This window comes from Microcaecilia unicolor, chromosome 3 (assembly GCF_901765095.1).
Source record: "Microcaecilia unicolor chromosome 3, aMicUni1.1, whole genome shotgun sequence".
In the NCBI taxonomy this organism is placed as follows: domain Eukaryota; kingdom Metazoa; phylum Chordata; class Amphibia; order Gymnophiona; family Siphonopidae; genus Microcaecilia; species Microcaecilia unicolor.
In genome coordinates this window covers 474,611,837-474,636,046 of record NC_044033.1, presented here as the reverse complement: position 1 = coordinate 474,636,046, position 24,210 = coordinate 474,611,837, and the positions used below count along the sequence as shown (strand labels likewise).

The window sequence follows — 24,210 nt, the reverse complement described above, 5'->3', positions numbered from 1 at the left end:
AGAACTACAATCCAGCAGTCTGAAACGCAATAGAAATTCCAAATCATCTTAACCTTTCTTACTTGTTCTTTCTTTTTTTTTTTTTAAGGAACCAACTGTACCTGAGAGAGACTGTCCACAAAAATCTTGCCCACATGTCGGGCAAAATGAAAAACGCGGCTGAAAACAGAGAAGGGTCCTGGATTCATCTGCTGCGACTAAAGGAAAGAAAATGATCAAGTAAGGCATAATTTTACCTTCCTTCGCCTCTACAGCAGATGAATCCAGAAGCAGGTGGGATGTACCAAAGCAATCCCTAGATAGGGTGGGAAGCTGCTGCTCCCCGACATAACACAACTCCAAAACGAGCATCTGCCCGCAAGTAACATCTACTCTGTAATGCTTTGAAAAAGTATGCAAAGAAGCCCAAGTAACTGCCCGACAAATTTCATCTAGCAGAACACCCGTTTCCATCCAAGAGATCACCTGGGTCCGAGTAGAATGGGCACATAACTCCTCCGGCGGAGATCAACCAGCTAAAATGTGCACAGAAACAATTGTTTCTTTAAGCCAGTGAGCTGTCGTCGGCTTCCATTGCGCGTTGCCACATCTGGGCCCCGATAGTAGCACAAAGAGATGATACGAGCGTTGAAAATCATTAGACATCTGCAAATACCTCCGAAGTACTTGCTGAACGTCCAGCAGTCAAAGAGTCATAAAATCTGCGGGGTAATCCTGCCTCCGAAACAAAGGCAGAAATAGAGGCTGATTAAGATGAAATGCCAAAATGACCTTTGGCAGAAAAGATGACAGAATATGTAAGGTTACACCAACCTTGGAAAACTGTAGAAATGGATCCCAACACGAAAAGGCCTGAATCTCCGAAATCTGCCAGGCTGACACCACTGCCACCAAGAATACTTACCTAAAGGTAAGATCTTTATCAGATGTCCTGTGCAAAGGCTCAAAAGGTACTGCTTGCATCGCCTGAAGCACCAAATTCAAGTTCCAGGCCAGGCACGGCCAGCGACACGGGGGCCGAAGGTAAAGTGCCTCCCTCAAAAATCGCACCACATCCGGATGAGCCATCAGGGAAGACCCCGGCACCTGCCCCCTGGTAGCAGGGGAGAGCTACCATCTGAACCCAGAGGGAATTATAGGCCAACTCCATCTGTAGCACCTCCTGCAGAAAGGCCAAAACTTGGGAAACCAAAGCCTCCAATGGTCACCATGCGCATAGTGCACACCACAACATAAAGGTCAGCCATACCCATGCATACACTGTCGTTGTAGACCGCTTTCTGAGCCTGAAGCAAAGTAGCAATCACTATGTCCTAATAGCCCTTCTTTCTCAATCTTGACCTCTCAAGAGCCAGGCCGTAAGACCAAAGTGGGAGGGATCCTCCATCAACAACAGACTCTGATGCAGGAGATCCGGAGACACTGGTAGCTGAAATGGAGGCATCATCAGCAGCTGGACTAAATCTGCATACCAAGGGTGCCGTGGCCAATCTGGAACTACCAGCACGACCAGACCCCTAAGCCGCCTGATTCTGTGTTTGGAACGCTGCCCACTGATCATTGGGGAGGAATATGTTTAGCATGCATTTGCAAGCTACTTGCGCTAAGAGCCCTGTTTAGCATGCAGTTGCATGCTAGTTGCTATCAGAGCCCACGAGCACGTTGTTTCATGCTCTCAGGGGCTCTGATCATGGGGCGGTAGCAAACGCAGGTGTTAGTATGGCGCTAATTGCCTCTAGCACCTGTGTTTGCTTCTGATCATCGGCCCATATATGTTAACCATCTCTCTGACCTCATGTGAAACTTTCTTTAATTTAGTCACCTTACTTTCTAACTCTTCTTATTCTTACCTATCTATCTTATTTTCGAAAGGGAAGGACGCCCATCTTCCGACACAAATCGGGAGATGGGCGTCCTTCTCCCGAGGTCACCCAAATCGGCATAATCGAAAGCCGATTTTTTGTGTCCTCAACTGCTTTCCGTCGCGGGGACGACCAAAATTCATGGGGGGGTGTCGGCAGTGTACGGAAGGCAGGACGGGGCGTGGTTAAGAGATGGGCGTCCTCGGCCGATAATGGAAAAAAGAAGGGCGTCCCTCATGAGCATTTGGTCGACTTTACTTGGTCCTTTTTTTTTCACGACCAAGCCTCAAAAAGGTGCCCGAACTGACCAGATGACCACCGGAGGGAATTGGGGATCACCTCCCCTTACTCCCCCAATGGTCACCAACCCCCTCCCACCCAAAAGAAATTAAAAATTAAAAAACATTTTTTCCAGCCTCTATGCCAGCCTCAAATATCATACCCAGCTCCATCACAGCAGTATGCAGGTCCCTGGAGCAGTTTTTAATGGGTGCAGTGCACTTCAGGCAGGTGGACCAGGCCCATCCCTCCCACCTGTTACACTTGTGGTGGTAAATGTGAGCCCTGCAAAACTCACCCAAAACCCACTGTACCCACATGTAGGTGCCCCCCCTTCATCCCTAAGGGCTATGGTAGTGGTGTACAGTTGTGGGGAGTGGGTTTTAGGGAGGGGTTGGGGGGCTCAGCACCCAAGGTAATGGAGCTATGCACCTGGGAGAAATTTGTGAAGTCCACTGCAGTGCCCCCTAGGGTGCTTGGTTGGTGTCCTAGCATGTGAGGAGGACCAGTGCACTATAAATGCTGGCTCCTCCTACAACGAAAGGACTTGGATTTGGTCATTTTTGAGAAGGTCATCCTCGGTTTCCATTATGGCCAAAAACGGGGGACGACCATCTCTAAGGAAGACCACCTCTAAGGTCGACCTAAATTTCATGATTTGGGTGTCCCCGACCGTATTATTGAAACAGAAGATGGATGTCCATCTTGCTTCGATAATATGGGTTTCCCTGCCCCTTCGCAGGAACGTCCTTAGAGATGGACACCCTTAGAGATGGCCGTCCCCGTTCAATTATGCCCCTCTATATGTTCCATCTTTGCTTATACCCTACACTGTCAATTAAAATGTCCTATTGCATGTTGTGTTGACATTGTAAGTAGTATACTATACTATACTTTGTATTGTCATTTGAATATTTTTACAGCTGTAATTGTTTATTGCTCATGTTTGATTTATTCTTACTGTACATCGCCTTGAGTGAATTCCTTCAAAAAGGCAGTAAATAAATCCTAATAAATACATTTGGAAAGATTTGCATGTTTTGCTTTCTAAATGCTGTAGAGACTCTATGGCAATGATTCTCAACCTTCTTTTCAGTTAGGACACACCAGGTTGATACTGATCATATGTTTGACACACTGCATGTATGACCCTCAAGGACCTTTGGTTCAATATAACATTGCAGTTCTTATGAGTTAAATGTAACTATGCTCTGCATCCACAAAAGTCCAACCTCCCCCTCAACAAATGCAGATCACAACTAAGGCATTTCTCCATGGAAGTCGCAATAAGATTATTCTGATTATCACGTCAGCGGAATAATATCAACTTAAATCTCTCTACCGGGAATATTGTGAAATGTAAACCCTAAAGAAAATCCAAACTAGATACATTTAGCAAACATGTCAAACAACAGCAGAATTAATTCTATGATTCAAACAGCAAGAACCCTACTTATTACTCCTGGGGGAATTTGACGTAAAAAGAAAAATTCTGCATAAAAATTCTGCACAGTATTTTAAAATTCTCCATCTTTATTTGTCATGTTTTTGTGTAGAATTTCTCTAGTTATAAGGCCTAACTACTACCCCAACTTCTTCCTTCATCAGAAATATCGATCTCTAGATTCTAGCTTGCCCAGCTCTTTCTCACTCCAACTTAGCTTCAGGTTCCACCCTCCCCACCCTGATTTAACATGAACCCTTCCCTTCCCCCAGCTTTCTCTGCTCTGTAGTTCTTTTTTTCCCCTTGGACCCCAACCCTTTCTCACTCCTTGCCTTCACATTACTGTGTTTTCCTCCTGAATACTGTGGCACAAGGAAAAAACAAGCAGCCATGGTTCAGACCATGTCCTCCTCCTCTGCTGGCCTAGGCCCACTGCTTATTTGAACCACGTGGTACTCTGTACAGCAGTTGGGCCTAGGCCAGCAGAGGAGGAGAAAGTGGCCTGATGCACAGCCACTTGTTTCTTCCTTACCCTACATGATTCAGAAAACAGGGTAAGCCAGGTGGGGGAGGGGAGATTTGTATGAGCAGTCTGTGGGTGTGTGCGACAAGGGGAGGGGGATCAGAATCCTTATGTTCCCTGTGCAGAATTCTGCAAAGCAAGTACAGAATCCTGTGCAAATTATGCATTGCACTGTGGTGCAGAATTCTCATAGGAATAACCTATGAATAGGTAGCACAAATATTACACTGGGCCCTAAAATGCCTACTACAAGTAAAACAGAACAAGTGGGACTGCTAAAGATCTCAGCACAAAAACTATATGCAAACAAATATCACACCTCAGTCACACACAAAACACAGAAAGACCCTCACCTAATACAGAACAAGGGATCCCAAATTAGAGATAGAAATATGATGACAAAAATTGAACTGGGAACCCCACGAAGTTAAGCTCAGCACATACTGCAACACTGGAGAAACAAAAACAAATGAATTTCCTTTTGTACTGAACACAATACATAGACATCTGCGATGCACATTTCCCAAAGGTAACATATTTCAGTTAATAAATTAAAAATAAAACACTCTTTCTACCTTTGTGTGTCTGGGCATTTTGTTTTTCCATCAGTTTCTCTTTTTCTGCTTTCTTGTTTTCTGCTAATTCTGTTTCCAGTGGCCACTGTCAATGTACTTTATCTCTCGCTCCCTTCAATTGCTCGCCCTAACCGAAACCTGGATCTCCCCGGAAGACTCTGCCTCAGTTGCAGCCCTCTGCCATGGAGGCTATCTCTTCTCCCACACGCCCCGCCCAATCGGCCGCGGCGGAGGCGTTGGGCTACTACTATCACCCTCCTGTAGTTTCCAACCCCTCCACCTACCGCAATCGCACTGCTTCCCATCCTTCGAAGTCCATTCCATCCGGCTATTTTACCCGCTACCACTCAGAGTGGCAGTCATTTACCGCCCCCCGGATAAATCCTTCCCTTCCTTCCTTACCGACTTTGATGCTTGGCTCTCTGTCTTTCTTGACCCCTCATCTCCGTCCCTCATTCTCGGAGACTTTAACGTACATGCTGATGACCTATCCGACCCCCATACTTCTAAGTTCCTCACCCTAACATCCTCCTTCAACCTCCAGCTGTGCTCCACCACCCCTACTCACCGTGACGGACATTGTCTTGACCTCGTCCTCTCATCCTCCGGCTCACCCTCCGATTTCCACGTCTCAGCTCTTCCTCTCTCCGACCATCACCTGATCACATTCACACTTCTTCACTCCCCCCCCCCCACCCCGTCCAACTTTAACCACCACCTCCAGGAACCTCCAGGCTATTGACCCCTCCACCCTATCATCTACTATCTCTAATCTCCTCCCCTCCATCACGTCCCTCGTAACTGTCGACACAGCGGTCTCCGCTTACAATACCGCTCTCTCCTCTGCTTTGGACACCCTCGCGCCATCCATCTCCCGTCCCACAAAGCGCACCAATCCCCAGCCCTGGCTGACTCCTTGCATCCGTTACCTTCGCTCCTGCACCCGATCCGCTGAGCGCCTCTGGAGGAAATCTCGTACCCTTTCAGACTTCCTCCACTACAAATTCATGCTATCCTCCCTCCACTCCTCCCTATTCCGTGCAAAACAGGACTACTACACCCAATTGACCAATTCTCTCAGCTCCAACCCTCGTCGTCTCTTCACCACCCTTAACTCCCTCCTAAAAGTGCCCCCCGCTCCTACTCCCCCTTCTCTCTCTCCTCAATCACTGGCCGACTACTTCCGCGACAAAGTGCAAAAGATCAACCTTGAGTTCACGACCAAACCTCCACCTCCCCTTCACCCTTTAACCCTCTCCCTCAACCAACCTACCCAGGTCTCCTTCTCCTCCTTTCCTGAGATCACCGAGGATGAAACTTCCCGCCTTCTTTCCTCCTCGAAATGCACCACCTGTTCCTCTGATCCCATCCCCACCAACCTACTCAACACTATCTCCCATACTGTCACCCCCGCCATCTGTCGCATCCTCAACCTCTCTCTCTCCACGGCAACTGTCCCTGACACCTTCAAACACGCTGTTGTCACACCTCTCCTAAAAAAACCTTCACTTGACCCTACCTGCCCCTCTAACTACCGCCCCATCTCTCTTTTACCCTTCCTTTCCAAATTACTTGAGCGCGCCGTTCACAGCCGCTGCCTTGATTTTCTCTCCTCTCATGACATCCTCGATCCACTTCAATCCGGTTTTCGCCCCCTGCACTCGACAGAAACAGCACTCTCTAAAGTTTGCAATGACCTGCTCCTGGCCAAATCCAGAGGTCATTACTCCATCCTCATCCTCCTCGATCTTTCCGCCGCGTTTGACACTGTCAACCATGATTTACTTCTTGCCACGTTATCCTCTTTTGGATTCCAAGGCCCTGTCCTCTCCTGGTTCTCCTCTTATCTCTCCCACCGCACCTTCAGGGTACACTCCCATGGATCTTCCTCCACTCCCATCCCATTATGTGTTGGAGTTCCCCAGGGATCTGTCCTTGGACCCCTTCTCTTCTCAATCTACACCTCTTCCCTGGGCTCGCTGATCTCGTCTCATGGTTTCCAGTATCATCTTTATGCCGATGACACTCAGCTATACCTCTCCACACCTGACATCACCGCGGTGACCCAGGCCAAGGTATCGGCCTGTTTATCCGACATCGCGGCATGGATGTCCAACCGCCACCTGAAGCTGAACATGTCCAAGACCGAGCTCCTCGTCTTTCCTCCCAAACCCACTTCTCCTCTTCCTCCACTCTCTATCTCTGTTGATAACACCCTCATCCTCCCCGTCCCATCTGCCCGCAACCTCGGAGTCATCTTTGACTCCTCCCTCTCCTTCTCTGCGCATATCCAACAGACTGCCAAGACCTGTCGCTTCTTCCTCTTCAACATCAGCAAAATTCGCCCTTTCCTCTCTGAGCACACCACCAGAACTCTCGTCCACGCTCTCATTACCTCTCGCCTTGATTACTGCAACTTACTCCTCACCGGCCTCCCACTCAGCCATCTATTCCCCCTTCAATCAGTTCAGTACGCTGCTGCACGTCTTATATTCCGCCAAAACCGATATACTCATATCACCCCTCTCCTCAAGTCACTTCATTGGCTTCCAATCAGATATCGCATACAATTCAAGCTCCTCCTCCTTACCTACAAGTGCACTCAGTCTGCGGCTCCTCACTACCTCTCCACCCTCATCTCCCCCTATGTTCCCGCCCGTAACCTCCGCTCACAGGACAAAGCCCTTCTCTCAGTACCCTTCTCCACCACTGCCAACTCCAGGCTCCGCTCATTCTGCCTTGCTTCACCCTATGCCTGGAACAATCTTCCTTTACCCATACGCCATGCCCCCTCCCTACCCATCTTCAAATCTCTGCTTAAAACTCACCTCTTCTATGCTGCCTTCAGCACCTAACCGCTCTAGATAGACAGAATGCCCCTATCTATCCACTCTATCAGATTAACTGTTCACTCGTCCTCTAGATTGTTCACTTGTCTTTAGATTGTTCTCTTGTCTTTTAGATTGTAAGCTCTTTGAGCAGGGACCGTCCTTCTATGTCTAAATTGTACAGCGCTGCGTAACCCTAGTAGCGCTTTAGAAATGCTAGTTAGTAGTATTTATTTTCTCTCTTCCTGTCTTGTTCCTGTCCCTTACACTTATCTGACATATTGATCTCTCTTAAAGCTCTCTCCTCTTTTTTCTTTTCTGCCTCTATCCACTCAAATTTCATCCTCTTACTCAAATCCTTTTCACTTTTCATCTATTTATTAACTTTATATCTCCTTCTCTTTCCCATCCTCCTATTCCCTTTTACTTTTCACTAGTAAAAAAGGCCTGTTTCTGACACAAATGAAACGGGCGCTAGCAAGGTTTTCCTCTGCTCCCCTGCAGCCACCCATGTCCAGCGACCCTCCTCTCCCCCTGCAGCCACCCATGTCCAGTAACCCTCCTCTCCCCCTGCGCCCACTGCAGCCACCCATGTCCAGCAAACCTCCTCTATCCCCTGCCCCCCTCCTGCCACCCATATCCAGCGACCCTCCTCTCTCCCCTGCCCCCCCTGCAGCCACCCATGTCCAGCAACCCTCCTCTCTCCCCTGCCCCCCTCCAGCCACCCATGTCCAGCGACCCTCCTCTCTCCCCTGCCCCCCTCCAGCCACCCAATGTCCAGCCATCCTCCTCTGGACATGGATCAGCTGTGAGGCATGTTTTTTTTCCCCCCAGGTTCTGAAATTGACATCATAATGGCTACGGTGATGTCAGCCTGATCTACGGAGCCTAGCAGACCAACTCGGAATGAGCCACGGTCCCAGGCAGCAAGTCAGAACGTTGGAGGTGAGAATTATTATATAGGATCTGTTCCCCATTACCACATTCACTGTTCTGCTGTTACTTGTCTCCTTGCCAACCCTCCTATGGCCTCTCCCAAATAGATCCACCATTTCTAGCAGCAACTTTCCCTATCTCTTGCTCTACTCTTGTAACCCAACATCTCCTCCCTCTTTCTCTCCCCCACACACTTGAAGCTTGATCTCTCCCTCCCACCTTCCCTCCCCCCAAGCCCAACATCTCTCCCTCCTGCCCTTCTGCCCCCTCCTCCTGTCAGACGTCTTCCCCCTTCCATCCCCCCAATTATGACATCTCTCCTTCCCTCTCTTCTGCCCTCCAATTTTGATATCTCCCTCCCTTCCACTCTCCATTTCTCCCTCTGTCCTCCACTGTCTGTCTCTCCTTCCCCCTTCTACTCTCCCTGAATTCATCTCTCCCCATCCCCCTTCCACCCCATCCTTTTGCTCCTCTCTCCCTCCTGCCCCTCCCCTTAGTCTGACATCTCTCCCTCCCCTAGTCCATCTCTCCCTCTGCCCTCCCAGTCCATCTTTCCTTCCCCCTTATGCTCTCCCTTCCATCTCTCCCCATCCCTCTTCCAACCCCATCCCCATCCTTTTTCCCATCTCCCCCTTCTGCTTCCCTCCCCGGTGACATTTCTCCTTACATTTTTCTCTCTCCCCCTTCTTCCTCCACCCTCCTCGCCCATCTCTCTTTTTTCTGCCCTCTCCCCTAAATCTGACATGTCCCCCTTCTTCCCTTCCCTTCCATTACCTCATCCCCATCTGACATCTCTCCCTTCTTTCTAGCTGCCCCCCCCCCCACGAGTCCAACATCTCTCCCTACACACTTTCTCTCTCACCCACCACTCCCCCACTCCCCCTCCCCAACTGTCCGGCAGTTCCCCCCTTCCTTCCCTGAGTCTATCTTCTTTATTTTCCAAAAGTTGGCAGCAGCAGCATTGATTCCCATACGCTGCCCTGCCGCCAGCACCGACCTCCTCTTTCTACTATGGTCTGCCTTTCTGACTCCTCAGAGATAGGGGATTGAGGAAGGAATGGGGGAGATGCCATACTGCAACTGGTGGGGGAGGGAAATGGGGGAGAGAAGGAGAGATGCCAGTCCAGGAGTAAGTGAGGGATGCTGCCACTAGGCTGGCCAGCTTGCCAGTGGCAAGAAGCCACTCCTTAAAAGTTCCGCCTGAGGCCCCTGCCTCAATTGGCCTAATGATAGGGCTGCTCCTGACTAGAAGCATGGAGATACAGTATCACACATTATTATCCTTTTCTATAGCCACTTCTCACCTACTCCTTATGGCTAAAAAAGGAAGCATGAGAAGTAGAAGCTGGGAACATGTACTTTCGTGCTTTGTGCTTTCAGCCTGCAGTGCTCATTGAGATATGGGATGAGTCAGAAAAACATGAAAAGGAATGACAGAGTTAAGATGAGAATGGAAGGAAGATAGAATAACATTGGTGTGATGGGAAAAAGATGAAAAATGAAAGGGGAAATTGCAGATAAAAGGGTGAGACAAACTAGATTAGATGAAGAGAACTGAACAGAAGATAGAAAAAAATGTGTAGAGGAAAGATAAATAGAGGAGTGAAAGGCAGATGGAGATATGGCTGGGGGTTGGGATGGTAATAGAATTGTGAGGCAAGAAAGATTCTAGAAAAGATAACCATCTTCTCTCCACTCCCATAGCCCTATCTGTCCTGTCAACCCTGTTTTCTGAACCTCAACCTCTACATCGCTCCCTTCCTAGGATCCCCTTGTCTTCTTCCTATTTCCTATCATGTGACCTTTACAACGTTCTGTGTGTCTATCCCAAGCATTCTTAAATCCTGTCACGTTTTGGTTAACCACCCTCTCAGTAAAAGTACATTCTTTCATGTCCCCTGCCTTTTCCTCAATAGAACTCTACAATGTGGCCCCTTGCTCTACACATCTCTGTATTGATGAATCTGATCCATACTCTAACCACCACCAAAACAATATTATAGAACAAGTTTAGAATAAAAGGTTTACAATTTAATTATATATGCAGTACATTAAACATGGATGGCACTTATTAAATAATGCATACAAAATAAAGCTGAACAACATCTACATAATGATCTGGTAATTATACAAATATGAAATATGCTACAGTTCTGCAAGAAATGTGAAACAATAGACTTACAGGAGGTCCAGGTGGTCCAGGTGTGCCAGGAGCTCCTTCGTTTCCCTGTTATTATAAAACAAACATTCACTGTTTCCTTGGTTTGCTGAACAATAGTCCCTTTGTTGGCTTGTATGCTCACTTTTGATTATATACATGATGAAATCAGTGTACATGTTGTAGTAACGATAGTCATTCTCACTTTATTCTATATTCACCAAGGACTTTGTTTTGTGAAATTTGAAAGTATGCAAGAAATTATCGAAAGGAAACAGAGCATGGAACAAAAGTTATTAGCCTATGAGCCAGTCCCACCAACTTCTGTTTATTGTTTAACTTTCCATCATGTGAAAATGCTACAGAGGAATATCTCCAGATAATCCTCTATTTATGTGGTTCAGGTATTTTATAGAATAGAAACCATCAGGAACAGTGGGACATGGACTATGGCTATCCAAGGACGAACAGACACAGCTTCATAATTTCAAAGTAAGTTTTTATTGGTGACTGAAGACGTGACTCAACACAGTACTGTGTTTTGGCCAAGGAGGCCTGCCTCAGGAGTCTTGACACTGTATCTGTTTGCAAAATATCTAATGATTCCTATATGGTAATGGACACCAAGAGAAATGGAGAATTGGTTTTGAGAAAAAACTTTGGTTAATCTTAAAAAAGTGCAGCAATGCTCTTTTACTGGTGCCAAAATGCCATCTGTTCTCTCCCTCGACTCCCACCACCCACCTGTGTTTTAGTATCTTCGCCTACCTCTCAAGTCCCCCACCCCTCCTGCTGGACTAGGTGAGGTACTGGCTTAAGGTGCTGGTTATGAAGGGTGCCAAAATCCTAGTCCAGCATCTATCCCTCTAGGAGTTTGAAGGTAGACCAAACTGGAATTCTGGCACCCTTTATCACTGGTGCCCTAAACCAGTGCCTCACCTGGTCCATAGGATGAGCCAGCCCTGATGGGAACATTTTTTATGAAACAGATGAAAAAAAGAAAACAAGAAATAAATTCACTCATTTGCATTGGAAACCATGAATTTCTCTATTGCCCATCTTCTACATGGACATTCTCCCATTAAGATTTATGGTAAGTAGTTTGGAAAATGTGTGGATGTCCAAAAAAATGGCATACCAGGCAGATATATGTATTTCTTGCAGAAAAATGTCTAATGTGCATAATCAAATAAACAATCAAAAAACATCCAAGTCCGATAGTCGCCAAAAAGAAGACATTCCCAGAGGGGGTGTTTCATGGGTGTGACATGAGTGGTGGTACATAATGAACTTTTTTTTTTGCCAATAACGGATAGAAAAATTACTTCCTGGGAGAAGAAAGAAAAACGCCCAGAATTAAGACCTGCTTTAAAAGATTCTAGGGCAAAGCTAAACCTGTCTTTTCACCCATGCCATGAATACTCCTCCATGTGCAGAGGTATGCATGTTTTGCATGTGGAGGACACATCTTGCCATTGCTGAGGATGTTTTCTCAATGCATGGACCAGTACCGCCATTGCACGTTATGTGTAGTGTATTTCCGATTGGTGGAGACGTTTATCTCCTAACGTCCTATGATGTTTGCAGTGCGTCCTCTCTCTAAACTTTTTTTTCCAGTATTTTCGAAAATCAGAAAACATTTTAGTTCTTTCTTCCATTATGGACTTACACTTTTTAGATGTTTTCCGATAAACATTTATTTCACCATTTGATTGTCATATCGAAAATGTCCCTCTATATCAGCAGCTAACATTGTACTGATTGTAATGTAGAGGTACAGGCTTTCCGTCTGCTCTTGCAATAAATTTGCTAGTTTCTGAGGTAACTATAGCATAAATGGAGGTTTTCCTGGTAGGAAGTGCAGTCTTCTAAATTAATTTCCCTATGTTACTACAGAAACAATAATTATTTTTATTTTAACAGTTGAGCTCTTACATTGATATAACAAAATTGTAACACCTGTCACAATAAAAGGTTATGTTGGCACTATAACATATTCTACAACATGTTAAGTAAAAGCTAAGTAGAAGCAGCAAATGCACAGAACTACAGCAGTAGACTGGAAATGGAAGATAATACATGCATAAAAAGAATTAATGCATAATATTCATCAACAAACATCTTGCAGCTAATTTTGAACAACTGCAGATTCTAATTCTCATGGAAATCTTGTTGGATTGAATAAGGGTGGGGGTGTGGGGGGGGGGGTCTAGGTTTCAACATATGAGTTACCACCACTCTAGAACAGAAGAATTGCTATACTGGGTCAGACCAAAGGTCCACCTAGCCTAATTAGCATCCTGATTCCAACAGTGGCCAATACGGGTCATAGGTACCTCGCAGGATCCCAATAAGTTGCCAGATTCAATGCTACTGGCCCCCAGGGATAAGCAGTGGCTTTCCCTAGGTCTACCTTAACAACACTTTAAGGATTTTTCCTCCAGGAATTTGTCCAGACTTGTTAAACTCAGCTGTGCTAAACAGAAAATGTTTGCTGCTAAGCTACTACCTTATCGACTTTTCATCAACAGTTAAAGATACCGGGAAGGCAAAATTAATACCGTTTTATAGTGCTAATGAATTTATATAGTACTGTATGGTGGTGATAGGTGTTTTAGTTCAATTTGTCCCTTCCCCAGTTGCTTTCAATCCAAGGCAGTGGGTGATAAAAGTGACTTGCCCAAAATCACAAAATGAAAGTGGCAGAAGCAGGAATTAAACCCTGGCTTCTATGGTTCTCAGATCAATGCTTTAACATTGGGCCACTAGTAGTACTCCCTTGAACAAGCTTTTTCTTTTTATGAAGGTAATAATCTGGGGATTCCCTAGGTCTACCAGCAGCTAATGTGGGAACTGCATACTTTCAGTGCTCTTTACCCTTGAATAGAATAGCTTCCACTTTCCAAAATTAACATCAAATTCTGAGTACATTTCTGTGAAAATCTATGTTAGATGTTTATTTTTTTTTACAAGACAGAGTTTTTGTATGCTAACAATATAGATGTCAGTATCTAACTAACAGAAAAAAATCTTAGGAGTATAAATCTAGGAGCTCAGCTTTCTTTGAATATTGGGTAATAAGTTAACCTTCTAAATGTGTGCCCTATTTTCAGCTGAAAATTCATCTTAATTTATGAGCTTAAAAGTTATCCTTATAAGTTTAGGCCTGCCATTCATTTGCCTACAAATATGAGCCTAATTTATGTGCCTAGGGCCAGATTCTATATATGGTGCCTGAAAAATCTGCACAGAACAAATTTCTTCAGCAGCTAAGCGTATTCTAAAAATGGCACCTAGATTTAGGCACGGTATATAGAATTTACTTAGTTGATATCACAGCGTCTAGAACTACGTGCATCCATTTACACCAAGGAAAACATGGCATAAATACCAGTGCGTAGATTTAGGCACAGAGGGACATATTCTATAACAGTGTGCGTAAACTTTGGAATGCCCATGAAACACCCAATTCCCTGCCCATAAACATGCCTCTTTTTGGCTGCAAGCATTAGAATTTAGGTGCTCTGCGTTACAGAATACGCTTAGTGAGCTGTGCGTATAAATTCTAATTATTGCCAATTAGTGCTCATTATTGCTCATTAAGTGCTGTTATCAATGCTGATTAGCGTAAGCCAATTAAGTTACATGCATTGTTATAGAATACGCTTGAATTTTGGCGCAGAACACTGGGCGCGATATATAGAATCTGGGGGCTAGTGCTGAAAAGTGCTAAGCTCATAACTTTCCCCCCTCCTTAAATCCACCCCTGTTGCCACTCACTTTTTTTTAATCCTAAATTTAGGAGGTTAGTGAAATTTTGAGTTAAAAATGATGCACTCAACCCTAGTAAATATTCAAACAGGCCTATTAATGAGTATAACTCTCTAAGGACCCTTTTACTAAAGGGCATTAAGCTCTTAACATGCAATTAGTGCATGAAAATAAGCTACTGCACAAACGAGTTAAAGCAAATTGTGGTAACTGTCCTGTTTCTACACACTACACTGTGCATTAGTGAAGTTGCAAAAATATTTTTGGGAAGGGGGCATCGTATAGGCAGAGAGTAGACATGAATGCTTTAGATAGCTAGCACATCTAACCAACTAATGCAGAGTTAATGTGGGAACACTTAGCCCCTCCCAAAAAGGAGGCGGTGAATGCTCCCACATTAACTCTAGGCAGATACCACAAGCTAATAACAACATTAGCATATGAACTACAAAATAAAAATGAAATAAAAATGTTAAAAACAGGCATGTTAGATTTGCAGTTATCACATGGGAAAATCCCCAAATTAAGCTGCTTTTAGCCACAAATTTTAACTCATTTAAATAAAAGGGGCCCCTAAGTTATGGGCATAAGCCCTTTGAATATTGGGCCCTTAGTGTCAGCAACTGGCAACCTCTACTGTAGCTGTTGACCTGTTAGCTTATAAGTTATTTGATTGGCTCTGGTATGATTTACTCTTTCCTATAATTTTATTGGATATATATATATATAAATATTTCTCATTAACAGATCATAGTGTTTTATAAGTTAAAGCTCTCTATATATAGAGAGAGCTTTAACTTGTAAAACACTATGATCTGTTAATGAGAAATTGCAGTACATAAACATAAAAATCTTTAGTCTTGCATTCTTATAAAACCCAGTATCCGGTAACCACCAGTGTATTTAATAAATCTCTGCACCTTTTCTCCTTTTGATCCCATTGGTCCTGGATGTCCAGTTCTTCCCATTGGTCCCTGTGGACATAAGAATGACTTGGATTAAAAGCATATACTAGAATAATAAACTTTTGAACTACAATTTAGATGTGAAAATGAGGAGTTTTTGAGGTCATTCTGACCTAATTAAGATTCATTGGAAAGCATTTACTTTGTCAGTTAAAAGAGCTGTAGCCTTCAGATAACCATGAAGAAGATAATAAAGTAGAACTTGCAGTTACTTTCTCACCTTAAGTCACAGTTATGTGGATATCATTAAGAAATTGATTTTGTCGCTTTAATGGAAATTTATATATTTTTCACTAAACCCTGCAAAAATACTTGCTTTACAAAAACTGTTCTTTCAGAGATCATTATCACTTATTTTGGTTTCCACTAAGTAGCCAGAAACATATCAACAATCCATTTCTTACAAAATGAACATAAGAATGTACAATTCTTCTTTAAAGCATCATACAAGAGTTAGAGGATGTTAGATGATCACAGTAGAATGGAAATAAATGTATTTCACACATTGCTCTCACTGTTGTTTTCAGTAATTTGGTCGATGAGTGGCACAAGGATGAAGCTGGTTTACTTGCAAGCTTAGGGGGTCTTGTACTAAGGCACACTCATGTTTTTAGCATGCGCTAAAATTGGGTGAGCGCTAAACATTAGAGACGCCCATAGGAATGCATGGAGGAAAAGTCCATGGTCTGCTATTGAGACAGACATGAGAAGCAACTGCTTGCCCTGGGATTTGTAGTATGGATTGTTGCCACGATTTGGGTTTCTGCCAGGTACTTGTGACCTGGCTTGGCCACTGTTTGGGAAATAAGATACTGGGCTAGGTGGACCATTGGTCTGGCCTAGTATGGCTACTTTTATGTTAGGTTCTTATGTTCTTATCTTGAAAGAATTTTCAAACAGAAATTAGCTAGGTGATTTGTCCCTCATATTTCTGTAGCTGGAGTAATTAGGGAGAAATTAAATCTGTAAATTTGAAAATTCGATATGTTTGCAGTTTATTCCCTGACCAAATATGCCCCTCCAGGAATGCCAAACATAAAAGTAGCAAAATAGAACTTACTACATAAACTGCACAGCCATATTTATCTGCTCTGTGTCCATCAACATTAGGTTGAATGAGGGAAGAGGGACACATTATGAGACCCACATGGCTTTTGATTTCGTGAGATTCAATTTTAGACCACATTGAGTTAGTCAAGTAGTAACAGTATTGAAGTAGACATTTAGGGCCAGAGTCTTTATATGGTGTCCAAAATGTAGGCACACTGGTGTAAATGCCTGTGACTAAATGTATGCACATCCCCCTCAATGTGCTACAACATGCATAAATGTGATTTACACCCCTTACACGCCAACATGCCTCCAATGGCTGCACCCCTTTTCACCTACGAGTGCTGGAATTTACATGTGCCTCTTTTTAGAATACGCCTAAAAAGAATCATGCGTAAATTACAATTATTGCCAATTAGTGATCATATTTGGTTGTTATCGGCCAATTATCATCACTAATTAGCTCGTTACCCAATTGAGTAGCTTGTATAAATTGGCCGCACACACAGTTTAAAACGTGCTACTCGTTGCACCTTATATAGAATCTGGGGGTTAGGGAGGAATATATTAATGTGGGCTACTCTTAAGTCAGGTTATTTTACCACAAGTTGGGTATGTGTGCACATATATGTGTATACGCTAGGATTCTAAACATTTACACGCATTACACACAAATAAATGTTAGCATCTAGCTTATAGAATTGCCCCCATAGTGACTTTGAAATCAGTGACAAGGAGTTTTATGATTAATGGCTGCCAGTAGCTCCTTTCGAATATAGGCCACACTGTATTTACTTTGAACAACTCCACTGATATGAATTGGAATTCGTTCAATAAGGCAAAATACTTACGTGAGGTCCAGAAGGACCAGGGAGTCCTGGTAGTCCTTGGATACCCTGCAGATGGATATTAAAAAATGCCCATGTATTTTTTAAACAAATATATTTATATCATGATATTGACAGAAAAAGAAAAAAAATATCACAATCAATGTTGACAGTATTTGCTTCTAGTGATCAAGTTTGAATTTAAATGAAGAATTGACTAAGAAGTAAATTTTGAAGATATACAAGTCTGATTCACAATTGAGAGGGGTAATTATTAAGCTGCAGCAAAATATCATATTTTATTGCCGCTTAATTTACAACGGAAGTCACAAATTTGCACATCTCAGTACTGTAGGTTAGTAACTCTCACGTTAAATAAATAACACAACTTACATTCTATCTCACAACCTACATTATTCCTGGAAAGTAATACCAGCTTTGAGCTGGCATTATTTTACTTTCACAGGAGCATCAGACCTTAAAGAGGCATAAAACAATCAAGTCCCCTCTCCCCTCCCAGTTTCCCCTGGCAGATCCTCACCACCCCTAGTTCCCTGCCATCTATTCCTTCCCCAGGTTAACCCCTCCATTACAAGACCCCCACTCTAGCACATACAGGGGCTATTCCAGGAGGGCTATTCCAGGTATCTAATGAGGAGGGGGAGGGAGTGTTACAGAAGCAATCCCCAATCACTTTTGCCCCAAAGGCTCTGGCATCAAAATGGTGCTGGTCAAACCCAAGTAGTGGTCTTGCAGTACTACTGCTAAGAGTCAAGTTGTAAATGCTTGTGTCAGACTAGGAAACTTGATTTTAAAAACCACCACTCAAGGAAACAATGGTTTATGTTTATTTAAAACTAGGTACACTGCCTTTACTGAATGGAGACTCAATGGTGATTATTTTTGCAGTGCTAATATCGTGGAATGAAATGAACATGAACATGGAATGGAGCAGAGTTCACCCAAATCCATGAAGCGGTGAGCCTACAAAACTCAGCATTGGGTTGCGATCATGGGTGCTCAATTGATTGTAATAAAGTAACAGTTTTAAAATAAGTAAATGTTTTTCTTGCTGACAGAAGCTTTTACACTGGTGCTAATAAGGGGCTATTGTGAATGATTAAATGATGAATATTGCACCTTGAAATATGTCTTGAATTGCAGTGGACACTGAGGTTTCTGAGGGACTGATGAATGACGATGACAGTCATAAATGACAAAATTGAAAATTGCTGTCATGACTAACTATATTTTCCTAATGGTTCTTCACTCACATAATAGTAGTGACTGTTTATATAATGTTATTTTAGAGGATTTTGTTCTCAAATAATATATAAATACCTGTATATAATGCGCAGGCAGTGAAATATAGACTCTCTAATTCTAGTTTTGTGATTGAGATGGAAATTTGCACGCACAAGTTATAGCATAAAGTCAGTTTCGGATGTAACGAAATTTAGGGGCCCTTTTACAAAGCTACAGGAGGGCTAATGCGCAGGTAGCACGCACCAAATTGGCACTACTGCCGGGGTAGCAAGTGAGCCTGGCGGTAATTCCTAGTTCAGCGTGTGCTGAATCCCACAGTGGAAAATATTTTTCTATTTTCTACTGCGGGAGACATTCTTGGCAGTAATCGGAAGTGTGTCCATGTTGGCACTCACTGCATGGTTACTACACGGGTAACAAGTGAGCACTTACTGCTAAATCAATGGCCGGTCGTAAGGGCTCAGGCTGTAAATAGGCGTATGATAGTTTTAATTTTTCACTCGCCCATTGAAAATGGCTTTTTTCCCAGTCGCGATAAAAAGTGGCCCATTGTGTGTCCAAAAGACAGCTCACACTACCACATGCCACTTTTTACCACGGCTTTATAAAAGGACCCCTCAATGAGCTAATAATCAGTGTTAATAAGCAATAGTTTATAATTGGCCACAATGCTAATTTGCACCAATTAACAGTTACACCCATAATTGCCCTTAGTTGGTAATCAATAAGTTAGCACTCAAATTCTAGAGCACACATCTTCAAGGGGGTGGGGACTTTGGAGGGGCATAGGTGCATTGGTGGGTGCCAGCCAGTTATGCATGCAGATTATAGAATACTAGTATTTATTTATCTAACTGCCTATGGTTAGGCATGAGCATTTACACCAGCCATTGACGGTACTGAAGGACCTTGGGGAAGTTCTAGCAGCATAGCCAGACAGCAAATTTTGGGTTGGCCTAGGAGCAGAATAGGTGGGCACTAAATGTCCTCTCCACACCTCTGCCCCCTGTTTTCCACCCCCTCCTTATCGCTGGAACCCCCCCCAGCTCATAATATAAATAACTCAGCTGGAGGAGACCCCCAAGCCCCACCAGTCGAAGACCTCCTCCAGTCTTCTGGAGGAACCCAGCATTCCAGAATACCATACCACCAAGCTCAGCAGTCAGCTTGGCAGCAGAGTTCTTCAGCCTGAGTAAGCATATAGCATGCCAATTTCTCTCAACTGTGTAGGCCTCAACCCAAATTGGGTGGGCTCCAGCCTACCCAGACCCACCCATGGCTATGCCAACGATATACTAATTTATCTTTATCCTTTCAATGGGTTTTGAATATCAGGCCAAAATTTCAGCAATTTATGAAAAGTAGTACGATTAAATGGTAAATATTTTCAGTGTTTATTCACAATACTATAAACAGTGGGTCAACATAGTCAACTGCAAGGAAACTTGCAGCAATGGCCTGAACTCTGAATGTAGGAATTCACATGGCCAGAGTGTGAATGGGTCTCACACGTAACACATGTAACTTATAAAACATTATAAGTTACTTGCTTAATCTTCCAAATCTAGGCACAAGCACTTACCCCAGTTATTCTAGCATTTTTTTAATGGAAAGCAGGCGCCTGCTTTCTCTTATAGACTAGGATTCACATAGGTGCTCTCTAGGTGCCTCTTTATAGAATTTATTGTAGGTACCCTATTATAGAATTGTCCTTTGTCTGTACAACTTTAGAAGACTGCCAAAAGGCTCACAAATTCTCTGTTTATCTTCTATTTATTATTAAAATAGCTTTAGTGGATGAGCTTGCAATAAATCACATTGCTAAGAGCTGAACACTTTTACCTCATCTCCTTTTTCTCCAAACAGACCAGGAAATCCACGCTCACCTTTGGTGCCCTAATGGAATATCAAAATTTGAAAATCACTTTGTAGCATTCACTATATGTAGATTACTGTGCTCTCAATTCACCTCCCCCCATTCTCTCTCTATATATACCAGGTCCAGCAACCACTTTCCCCAGGTAATAGTTGCAAAAGAAAGAAATTAGCAAAGATAAAGAAAGATAAAGTCCTCAATCATTTTTCCAAAGACAGGCTTATATTTTGTATGGAGCTTCTCATTGCTACTTCAAGAAATAGGTACCTGACTGCACCTGAATGTAACAGGTATTGAGAACCAATGAAAAAGGAAGAGCTAAATCCAAATAAATAAATAAGAAGATACCCCTAATAGTTACTCACTTTGTAAACTTACCTTAGGGCCCTCTTTCCCAGGGGTTCCTGGAGGACCTCTTAGGCCAGGATCACCCTTAAACACAAGAAAAGCAAACACTGGGGTAGTGAATTACATCAGGAATCTGCAGAACATGACATTTTTCCCTAGATCAATTGCAAGAATGATCAAAATTGATGATAAATATGAGTTTTTGAGATCATATGGTATTTCCTTTCCATCTGAAGCTCACCTACAAAAACATTTTTCAACAGTTCTTATACTAGTCAAATGATGTGTCCTAAACCTGCATAGAATCCTAGAGGTAAAATATTCTGTGGCAGGCCAACTGCGTAACTTAAACATCTGATATTAGAGATGTGCATTCGTTTCAAATATTTTCCATGACGTTTCTAGTTGTTTTTGAATTGTAATGGGGGAAAAATATCCAAAAGTTTGTTTTTGTTCCTTGTGTCACTCTTTCAAAAGACTGTGACCTTTTGATGAAATAGTGCTTGATTTCAGCAAAAGGATGCACTCTTTTGAAAGAAGATGCACTCTTCACAACATTGTCCAAAAACAAAAGAATTAGACCCCTCCACCTAAAAAAACAATAAAAATCCCAGAAATGACACAGGAAACCAAACAAAACAAATTTTTGGGCTGCACACCCCAATTTGATATCCAGTTATGAAGCATGAATTGTCAATGATGCCATCCATATAAGTATCCATGTATAGCTTAAAATGGATATCTGATTTTCTTAAAGTTCTACCTATAACTTGCAATTTATAAACATAAAATTTATCCATTCAGTGGCTGAATTTTTTCTGCTGAATTGATAACTTATAATGTTTCCCTCATACTACCCTAACCACATCCCATTTTAAAATTTATAACTTTGGTCATTTGGGGGGGCTAATTAATAAGGTATGGTAAAAGTTGCCATTTTACTCCACTTTAGGTTACTGCTGGAGTCACTAATGTGTGATGTCTTAGTACTGCAGGTTAGTGAATCTAGCTGTACATGAATAACACAGCTCGAGATCAATCTATCAAGCTGCGCTATTCATCCTAGCTGGGAGCATCAAACCTAAGCTCCTGGAGAGTGTCTTTAAAAGAGTTAGAGCTGAACCTTGCTTCTCCCTTCACCCCCTTAAGAAACTCCCAGTAGGCTTCCCAAAAGACAAGTCACCCAAACAAACCCCCTCCATAAAGATCTCTCCTCCCTATATATTAGCCCTCTGGGCCTACCTCTTGCAATCCCTAGTGGTCTAGGAGATTCTGGGGCAGAAGTGATCCCCACTCACTCCTGCTCCAGATGGCACTGGGTTCAAAATGGTGCTGACTAATCTTAACAGTAGTGATAGTACTACTAGGGGTCACACTACATTGTGAGATTACCACTAGGAATCACCAGTGACATTTAGAACCTGGCGATGGCAGGAGTAGGAGTCACAAGGAATCACTTCTTCCCTAGAGCTCCTTATACCACCAGGGATTACAAGTTATAGGGAAACCTACAGGACAGTATGTGTTTGTGGAGGTTCTTTGGAAGGAGTTGTGTTTGTGGGGTATAGCCAATGTAACACCACTTTTTGAAAACAGTTGTCTTCAGGGGAAGAAGGAAGCAAGGCTTATTCCAGCTCCTTTAAGATGCCATCTGGAAGCATCAGGTTATGGGTTAGTGGCACAATGGCCTCAGGCAGGAAAAATAGCACCAGCTTTGAGAGGCTGCTGAATGAAGAGAGTTCTTTAAGCTAAGTGTTATTTAGAAAAAAGATGTTTTTGAGCACACAAGCAATTTTGTTTTTGAGAACATAAATATGCAATAGGAAAAAGCCGACAGAGGAAAGGTTTGTTATGCTGTAAATCCTGGTGCACAAGTTGAGCGTGGATCCCTGGTATTCTATAACACTGCATCTGAATTTTGTGAATGCCCCTGGCTCTCCCATGCCCCTCCCATGGCCACACCCCTTTTACACAATTTGGGTGACTAGTGTTATAGAATAGCGCACAGCCACATTGCCACATCTGCATGCACATAATTAATGCCAATTAAGTGCCTGTTAACTCCAATGAGGACAGAGGAATGGGAACGAGGGGCAAGACAGTCTCCAGACAACATCTGTACTGAGTCTGTCTTCCTTTGCTCTTTCCAATTCTCAATTGTCCATAATAGAGAAGGACCTTTCCTCTGTCACCACTGCAAAATATAATGCATTGGGGACCAGGATAGATGTGTTTAAACTCACAAGGAAATCAAAAATTATATACTAATCCAGAGGTGGCCAGTTCAAATCCCACTGCTGCACCTTGTGATCTTGGGCAAGTGACATAACCCTCCATTGCCTCAGGTACAAGCTTAGATTGTGAGCCCTCCTGGGACAGAGAAATATCCCGTGTACCTGAGTGTGACTCACCTTGAGCTATTGCTGGAAAAGGTGTGAGCAAAATCCAAATAAATAAATAAATAAAATATTTTTCAAACAATCTATCAAAAATATAGATAGGATTTTGAGAGATTCAAGATGGCCGCTGCTGGAGTCTGACGTACCTGTCGCTTTTCTGAATCTCCTAATTTTTGGCGATGCCGAAAAGAAGGGGCCAGCCTTCCTCCACCGCTCCTCAGTGGCAGAACCTTTCCTCTAACCCAGCCACAATACAGACTTTTTTTCAGAGAAACATGGTGCCAGAGGCATTGGGGAACAGTCCGTTGGTCCACTCTGGGGTGGATGGAGACCCCCCAGCATTCCCAGGGCTACAGCTTTCGATCAGCCCCGATGAAAGAGCTCCTCCCCCTCAACCCTCTGGGAGTAGTACTCCTCGGTTGGTGTCCTCTATCCCGAAGCCTACAAGCGGAACAGGAGAAGAGAGATGGGAGGTGATGACATGGACCGGAGGAATTTGGACCAAAGGAGACTTAAACAACCAGACTTGAAGAGTACTATCAGCTACTCCTGGAACAGCGAAGGAGACTCCAGCTGTGAGTGAGGAACGTGGTTTTTCTTCTACTAACATAGCGGTAACAACGACCGTATTTCCTGTATCAATGGACAAACCAAGTGACGTTACACTGGATAGTCTATGGACATTAATAGTAGAGCTGGGAAAAGCAATATGTCCGCAGTTAAAAAAAACTGATTCAAGATTTATCTATGCTAGAACAGAAGACAAAAGATATTGAATCTAGAATGGAAACCTTAACGAATAAAAATAAGGAATATGAAAATGAAGTTAGATGTTACTAAAGACACTAAGAAGCGTAGACAACAATTTCTTATGATGAAGCCAGGAGTACTTCATTTGGGGGCGACATCTTTTCTAAGATATCCTTGCAAGTGCGTTGTTAAATATCAGATGAATTAATATGTTGTTTTTGATCCCCACCTTTGAACTCACCACCTTTTTAACTGCTAAGGCGTCTACTGGGAAGGGTGGGTATAGCTCTGTGTAATAATTTACTGGTACCTTTTGGGAATCAGACTCAGCAAATTCCTGTTTTGTTTTCTAG

General features: G+C 43.3%; 1 protein-coding gene across 1 annotated transcript in view; it reads right to left on the bottom strand.

Moving 5' to 3' along the window:
- Positions 1–24,210, bottom strand: part of COL19A1 (collagen type XIX alpha 1 chain) — a 946,027-nt gene that overhangs the window by 149,908 nt on the left and 771,909 nt on the right. Inside the window, exons 37-41 of the mRNA XM_030199003.1 lie at positions 20,739–20,792; positions 20,327–20,380; positions 17,243–17,287; positions 15,297–15,350; positions 10,630–10,674 (exon numbers count right to left, since the gene is read on the bottom strand). Of these exons, the coding sequence (XP_030054863.1) occupies positions 10,630–10,674; positions 15,297–15,350; positions 17,243–17,287; positions 20,327–20,380; positions 20,739–20,792 (252 nt within the window). The remainder of the gene's footprint in view (positions 1–10,629; positions 10,675–15,296; positions 15,351–17,242; positions 17,288–20,326; positions 20,381–20,738; positions 20,793–24,210) is intronic.